The sequence below is a fragment of the Ceratosolen solmsi genome, unplaced genomic scaffold (genome assembly GCF_000503995.2).
Source record: "Ceratosolen solmsi marchali unplaced genomic scaffold, CerSol_1.0 scaffold28, whole genome shotgun sequence".
Lineage (NCBI taxonomy): Eukaryota > Metazoa > Arthropoda > Insecta > Hymenoptera > Agaonidae > Ceratosolen > Ceratosolen solmsi.
The window spans coordinates 2,249,013-2,257,530 of NW_011948429.1; the positions used below are offsets into that span (position 1 = coordinate 2,249,013).

The following is an 8,518-nucleotide window of genomic DNA, read 5'->3' on the forward strand; positions in this document are numbered from 1 at the left end:
ATACATATTCCACGAGGCAAACATTTTTGCCAATAGTAACAATTTCTCGTCCGTTCGATTCGCAAACTTCGCGCATTCGTACAGTTTATTTGTCTCGCTCAGCAACAATCACTTTCTTATACTCTTAGCCAGCTCATTATCAATCGTGATTTTAATTTCAGATGCTTTTTGTCTATTGTGTTTGTTTCCTTACTCAGCGGTAAAGCTCATGTAAAAGATCCTTACGTCAGCTTTGCGCAATCGAGCCTTCCTGGCTCGAGAGCCTCTGCCTTCTGAAGAATTCGACTTGTAAAGCACTTCGGAACACTCGAAAAGAGCTTCTACATTGGACCACCGATAAAAGAAATTGTTGAAAAGGGAGGGATAAATGTAGAAATCGTCAAATGACAAATCTCGGCAAAGGACGATACTGCAGAATTGTCGGTGACAGACATACACGTACGTGTCGAGAGTAAGCCATTATGGTTAGTTTTTTTTTTTTTGTTTTTTTTTTTTAAATAATATGCGTGTAGTTACAACGGTATAATTACTTAACGGTGATAGGCGGAGCGCGCGCGGATGAGAGATTCTTTGGAAGGGTTTCACAGTGCTTCGCTTTTTCTTAATTCATCTTCTGTAAGTTCTTCTTCTTCTTCTTCTTCTTTTCTTTTTCTATTATTTCAGCTAATGTCCAGGGACGTTCATCGCGCCTCTTTCGCCGTTAGCTTCTCTATGAGCTCCTGCAAGGGAGCCAGCTCCCGTCGTTCAATCAGATTAAATTCCTGAAAACCACGAGACGCTCTTAATAACGAAGGAAAGTTACTTAACTAAGGAGTGGCATCATCCTTTTTTACGTAGACTCAATTAATAAATGAGTTAATTAATTTATTTATACAAATTATTTAAAATTAATGAAATTAAGGTGTTTAATTAAGATCTGGGAATTAGCATGAAATGTTCTTGTAACGTTTCTGCTTCACTGGCATAAAGCTGTATACAAGTATCATTTAGTATAAGCCGTTGTATCTTTTCGCATAATACAAATGCTGGAATACGTAAACTGATTTTTGTATGTTCATATCAGATAATTTTTGTTTTATTTCATTAACAGACATGTAAATTGACACTTTCATAAATTTACTACTAATAACTACATTAATTATTAATATTATATACTAAATACTAAAATTTTTTAATAGATATATGAAATATTTTATTTTATTCTCATTTCTAATTTTATTCTCATTGTATATTAAATTTTCCCAAAACTATTTTCAAATCAGTCAACTTTAAATCCCACATTAATGAGACATAACTCGTTACGTACCTGAACAAAGAATATAAAGTGTTTGAAAGAAGTATTTAAATGTGCTTCTTCGCCAAGCTGAACAACTTCGCTAAAATGTTGATGATAGATGTGTGCATAAACTCGAAACAGTCGTTTCAATATTGTCTTTGCAATTGAAAGAAAGTTTTTTGGAAAAGGTACACCTAAAATGTTACAATCCAGACACTGTATTCTTCTAGTTTATGTATAAAGATATCGGACAAAAGTATATTACCAATTTTTGAAGGAAAAAGTGTCTCGTCATCCAGCTGATCTTGCACCCATGTCATCAAATAATCAATGTACTTAGGCGCTGAACACTTAATGGGTTTCTTTACCGTGTGTCCGTCAGCCCAATGATATTCATATTTTGGTCCAGCTGACATAATTGGACAGCTATCTTCGGTGCAAAATTCTGTGATAGTTCCGTACAACATATTTATTTGATTGAAGAAATCTACAGCTATAAAACAAATTTCAATATTATTTTCATTCTTAAATAATTCTATTAAATGAAATGTAATGTTAAAGTCAATTAAAAATTTCTTCCTCTTCCCTTTGCCTATTTTTGCATTAATATACTTTGATTTAATTTTTTTTTTCAATACATTCTCATATAAAATAATTTATATTTCAGAAAATTGTTCAAAACAAATAGATGATTCTTATGAAAAATGAAAATTTGAATTAGAGCTTTACAATCGTCTGGTAAATATATTTATATTGTGCTATCATATCTTTATTATTAATGAATTTATTCCTAAACTTTTATTCTCATTATCAATTATCTTATTTTATTTTTATTATTATTAGCAAACTCTCTAATTCAATATTTCTAATAGCATATACGGAATTCTGTTAGTGCTATTATAAAAAAAAAAAGCTTGTCTTATCGTATGATAAATACATAGAATGAACTTTTTCCAGAAAATTACTTTTAGTATTAATAAAAATTGTCCAAATGCTAATTATTTTATTCGCAAATAATTTGATATAAGAATCAGCACTACTGTATTTAATATTTCTTATAGATATTAACGTATTGTCGTACGCCGCCTTTCAAACTGCTATTCCATATGTTCCAGTCGCAATCGATAAAGCTTTAAAATATTACTAATTTTACTCACTATTAACAGCAACCCATTCGTTTAAGTCTTCTCCTTCCGGAAGCATAACAGCCAGACGAAGGTTTCCTGATCCCAGAGTAGCAGCTGCATGTTTCATTAAGTCATACTGATGAGTTCCTTCTGGAATATTCTTCTTTGGCTTAAAAGTCTTTGAAGAACGGCTTCCACTACGTAAAATAAATCGTCTCAGCATTACCAGAAACATTAAACATTTAATAAGTATCTTCCCTTGCTTTTTTTGTAAAACAGATTTCGAATATAATATCTATAATGTAAGCAGTTTAAAATAAAGTTGCAAATCTTTGAAAACATCTCTCACAGAGAAAATCAAAGATAAATAGTACCCAAGTCTGTACAAGCGCGTCAGCTCTCTCATTTCATCAATTTAACTGACATAAGTTTCGGTCTCAAAGAAGGTTATCAGTTCATCACAAGTGGAACAGCCGTAGATGAGAAAACTTGTGTATGTATTTATTTTTTCTCTTTTATCAAGAGGGTAAAAAAGTATTCTGCTCTATTTAAAATCATGTAAATAACAAAGGCAGATAAGTATAGAAGGACAGTAATTTTTAATATAACCTTATTTCATTTCCTCTACAGGAAATACTGAATTATTGATGAACAAGTTAAAAATGATACCATAACATATTTTATTTAAATGATAGTCAAAAATTATTTCACTTTTAATAACATATATTTTTCATTTGCATAAGTAAAGCAAAACAAATTAAATTTAGTTGGTTTTGACAATTGGTATTGAAAATTGATAAATAGCAGGAGTTCCTTTGATTAATTTTTTTTTTTGTTTTCTTTTTTTTTTATCAAAATTTGTAATTTTTAAGTATAAAATATATAAGATTAAAGACCATTATATAATCACCAATGATGTCATTAATTTTAAATGGTCTATTTTTACTTAGTAATGATACACTAAGTACATTTATGTTTATTCGATGACATTAAAAATGTAAAGATTCTTAAATTGAAAATTATGAAAGAAGCTTTTGTCCCTGTTAATAATTATTTTATTTATAAATATATTTCTACTAAATCAGAAATAAAGCTATGGAAAAAAAGAATACAAAATTGTGAGTCAGAATACAAAACTTGAGATCACAGAGAAGAGAAAGAAAGCTAAACCCGGCTAATTTTTAATACAAAACTGACAATTCCAATAAGTACTTAAATATTCATTAAGTTTAATTTATTTTATTAATATCATCATTCCTTATTAGTTTCTTTATTAAATTACAAAATTAAATATTTTAAAATAATTGTTGCAATAAATTTGTACAATTGTTGAATTTCAAAAAAGCTCTTTTATAATATTATGAAATTATAAAGACAGATGTAAATAATTCAATTAACTAATATTTAACAAAAATTAGATATCAAAGTAAAAAGATTAAAAAACTTTAATCACCATTGCTTGAATCACAATTGATTTAAATAACGTGAAAAGTGTAATAAGTTTAAATGAAAGTGAAAGACTTTAAAAACTTTTTTTTTTTTTTTTTTTTTTTTTTTTTGAGACGGAGGGGATTCTTTTTCACGTCACAATCGTACATAGAATAGAAAGCAAAGAATATAATTCACGTCGAGCGCACACGTAAACTCAGGTCAAGAACCTAGAGAGAGAGAGAGAGAGAGAGAGAGAGAGAGAGACAAAAGAACTTTGGAGGCTCGATTATTTTTCGCAGACGATAAATTCATTATTGCGAGAGAGAGAGAGAGAGAGAGAGAGAGAGAGGAAATGTCTATAAAAATCACTGTATTGCGTTCCTTTTCTGAGCACTCGTGCAATTTTTCTCGCTTTCTTGATTCAATTCCCAATTAGAAAGTCTCTCGGTAATTCTCATTGTTTCATGTCTCTTATCAGACGTAATAAAATAATAAAATAAAAAAGCACGAACAATTGTCTTTGATGAAAAAAAGCAACGGGAAGAGGATAGGTGTCAGAGAAAGCGAGAGAAAGAGAGAGAGAGAGAGAGTGCGTGTGTGTGTATGCCTGCATGCGCGAGGGAGAGAGAGAGAGAGAGAGAGAGAGAGAGAGAAAGAGCGAGGGGGGGGGGCAGAAATAAATAAGACTAAGCCGTTGCAGGCAAATACGAATCCAAAGTGGACAGTATCAATTCAATTCGTATCAGTCTACATTAGCCTGTTTGCTCCTTTTATCCCACTAGCACCTTTCCTTTCTCTTTTCTGACTTTGTTTTTCGCGAGCGAAATTTACCAGATGAAAGGAAGGCAGGCAATGGTCGGTGCGGCGTGGCGGACAGTGACGAGGTGTCGAAGGGCATGGGGAGGGAAAGGGACGAGGAGAAACTCGAGGAAGAGAGTTTAGGATGTATGGACGATGATATATACAGACAGTCAGACAGACAGACAGACAGGTAGGTAGGTAAGTAGATAGGTAACTAGGTAAGTAGATAGGTAACTAGGTAGGTAGATAGGTAAGTAGGTAGGTAGGTAGGTAGGTAGGTAGGTAGGTAGGTAGGTAGGTAGCAGGCAGGCAGGCACGTACCCAAGATCTCGGAAAAACAAATTAAGGCCTAATAGTATTTGAACAAGAGGGCTATGGGGGTATTGGGATGCTCGGGTGCGTCTCTAGACGACGACAAAACACAAAACTCACAAGAGGAAGCTCATCGTGACGGGAAGGCGGCCGAGGAGAAGCGATCCGGGCAATTGCCGCGCTCTACGTCGTCGACGTCGTTGCTGGCCACTGGTGGCACTGCTGTGTGCCGCATAAAAGGGGAGCTGACCAAGCAGCCGAACGGGACAACAGCAAGCGGAGATCGGGGGCGCGCGTAGCCCACGGCAGCTCGCGAATAGTCTCGCTATCTTGCCCGTCCTTAGCCGCGTCTCGTCGTCCTCGTCACCGTCGCCGTCGCCGCAGCTGCAGCCGCCGCAGCCACCGCCGACGCCGCCGACGCCGCCGTCCTTAACCTCGACTTTATTAACGAAAGCTCGAGTGATGCTAATGCCGCCGCTATTGCTACTGTCGTCGTCTTCGTCGTCGTCGTCGTCGTCGTCGTCGTCGTCGTCGCCGTCGTCGCTGCTGTCCCGTCGCCGCCGCCACCGCCGCCGCAGCCGCCGCCGCCGCCGCCGCCGCCGCCGCCGCCTTCTTCTTCTCTCCTCTCCTTTCTTCGGAGCTCGCGCGCGCGGCAGCCGTCTCAACGAATTCGTCCAAGCATATAGACAACGTGTGTGACGCACTCTCTCTCTCTCTCTCTTTCTCTCTCTTATTCTCCTTCACGAAGGTGTGCGCACGACCTGCGTGTCCGCCTCGGCCGTCTTTCTATCCTGCACTAGGAGGAGTGCGCACACCTCGGCGGCATCGACTCTGCATATTCCCCGTGATCGCTTAGCTCCGTCTCCCTCTACTAGCGCTTGCGAATGACGTCTCGTTCCCTCTATCTACTCTCTGCCCCCCCCCCCTTCGCTACCACGCACACGCGTACGCCACTCCAGCTCGCTCTCGGTCTCTCTCCATCCCCCACCCCACCTACCCACCCACTCGACCGCCTAACCCCACTCCGCTTCTCGCGCCATTCGTCGTCGTCCTCCTCCTCCTCCTCCTCCTCCTCCTCGTCTCTCCAGACTTCATTTGTAGGTGTACGGTAGTCTCGATAACCGAGAGTCTTTCTGTGTGCGTGTTTTCATTGTTGTGTTATGTCGGTTTTACACCGGTCGACACTTACTTCGCTTCCTACAGCGTTAATAAATGAACATGCCCGAATGTTTTGTCACCGCGTGGATTATTAATCGCTCGGCAAACCGATTCCATTACGTATTTGAAAAAACGCATGAGTAAAGCGCAGCATTTTTCACGTTTGCGCGATACGATACGAGCCAAGTGGACTTGACTTCGAGAAGGCGACTTTAAATACCTTCCGCTTGTTTTTAACGTCATTGTTAAATTTAAAAGCACAGACTCCGTGTCCGACGTATTCGTATTTACCTGCTTATCGTAGGCTTATTCGCCGGTGGCTGGCTGCATGGGTGGACCCATTATTATCATTATACGATTTCATTTTGGCATTGATTGAGAATTACGTGTAATAATACCTGTAATATACCTAACTTAACGAGCTATTACGCGCTGCTTTATGCATATTGTCGCTAATAGTTGACATAAATTATTTTATGATTCATGGTTATGAGATTAAGGATACGATAAATTGACACTTATATTAAAGATTATTTATTGGCTTTGTCAACTAGCGGTATAATAAATTAACAAAACGCTAATTTGGGCATTATTGACTTAGCCCAGATTTTACCTGAGCAAGCTCATCTGATAATCGCTAAGCAAGAGCTTAACTAAAGTCACACTGACGTTAATGAAATTTAAGCGACAATTTAACAATATGTCATGGTGATATATATTTTGACGACGAATGAACAATTCCAGCAAGAGCCTTTTGACTCTGCGCCCATTTGAAATTAAAATTTATAAATTATTATCGAATTTAGGGCTGCAAAAAAGAAAACAAAAAAAAAAAATTTGAAACGCGAACAAATTTGATTCGCCAAATTGTTATAATTATTAGCATTTACATTAATTAAAATTATTTATAGAACATGCGAGTATTATAAGTTGACTTACGGGGAAAATAAATTAAATCGGCCAAGGACAAAAAGTAAAATCTTATAAATTATGCAGGCTAATCCAATTAATAAGACACGTAAATGAAAGTAAGACATAGATAAAAAATTAATATTACTAAAATTAATTAATATTACGGTTACTATTCGATATATATAAAATAAATTTTTTATTGGTTTTTCTTTTCTTTTCTTTTCTTTTCTTTTTTTTTTTTTTTTTTTTTCGTTTTCATGTGACAACCATAGAAATTGAATGGGAAATTAGCGCCACAAGATCTAGGAAAGATCTAGATAAATTGGGAATCTCGAATTCTCGTTATAAAATATTAATCAAGTATTTATCTGTATTCACCCGCTATAATAGTATTTTTTTTTAGCTGAACAAGGAAAAAGATAAAGAAGAAGAAGAAGAAGAAGAAGAAGAAGAAGAAGAAGAAGAAGAAGAAGAAAAATCGCCTATGAATTCATGAGCGTATAATTTCCAATTTTACACAAACTTTAAAGCTATGATTGTTGCATAATACACGTGTGCCCTTTAAACATGCAAAATTATGTTAAATTTAATGCTTCTCTTATTTTATCAATTTGTATTTGATTTACTCCTCACCAAATGACTGATTATTATTATTGTTATCATGTATTTATTTAATGTTTTATTACATATTCTCTAAAAAATAAAATTTGATCACTCGTATGATCTTTTCATTTTTTTTTTTTTTTTTTTTTTTTTTTTTTTTTTTCCAAGTAAGACGATAAAGTGAGGTGTAAAGCGAACTTAGTTAAAAAAAAATAATCAATGTTTTTTTTTTGTTTAAGCAAGTACTATGTGGTTTCTTTTAGACCCCGAACTGGTGTTTGGTGTCATCGTCAACTATTGTATGACACTTGGATACTTTTTTTTCTTGACAGGATTCAACAATATCCATTCGATCTCTTATAAGCAAAGCTGCATAAATGTTTGCTTCTCGTTGATATTTCGAATATTAATATTTTAACTAACCAGTGGACGACAATCTTTATGCCATTGAATAAAAAAAAAAGAAAAAAGAAAAATGAAAAATAAATAACGACGATTCTTTTGTATAAAATTCGTAAATTTAAATAATGTCGTGCTATTATGATTACTTTTGTTAGCAAAAAATTTTTACAATCTATCTTATTGGCAATGATTAAATATTATCTTATAATACTCCTATCCTTTATAAACAAATGATAATTAACGGTGTATTATTTAGTGATTTTAATGTACTTTAGCTTGTGCCTAAAGATCTTATCCCGGCATTTAAGTTTAGCCATTTAAGTATGCCATTAAAAGCTATTTAATTACTTGAAAAGGTCACGATTAGTCATTTGATGTCGTTCACTATTGGAAATGAAAAATCACTTTCCTTTGATTTTATTTCGAATTTATTGTACCGCTAGTTTAGCTATCGTAAATATCTCTCAATTGTAAGCAGATAAACGCACTTAATGCG

At 35.1% G+C, this 8,518-nt stretch overlaps 1 protein-coding gene across 1 annotated transcript; it reads right to left on the reverse strand.

The window, feature by feature from the left end:
- Positions 1-483: 483 nt before the first annotated feature.
- mats (MOB kinase activator-like 1) lies at positions 484-5,498 on the reverse strand. Its single transcript, XM_011501520.1, has 5 exons — positions 5,068-5,498; positions 2,434-2,600; positions 1,542-1,769; positions 1,307-1,470; positions 484-761 (listed from the first exon to the last, which is right to left on the reverse strand). The coding sequence occupies exons 1-5, from the start codon at positions 5,079-5,081 to the stop codon at positions 681-683; spliced, it is 654 nt and encodes a 217-aa protein (XP_011499822.1). The 5' UTR covers positions 5,082-5,498; the 3' UTR covers positions 484-680.
- Positions 5,499-8,518: the final 3,020 nt, after the last annotated feature.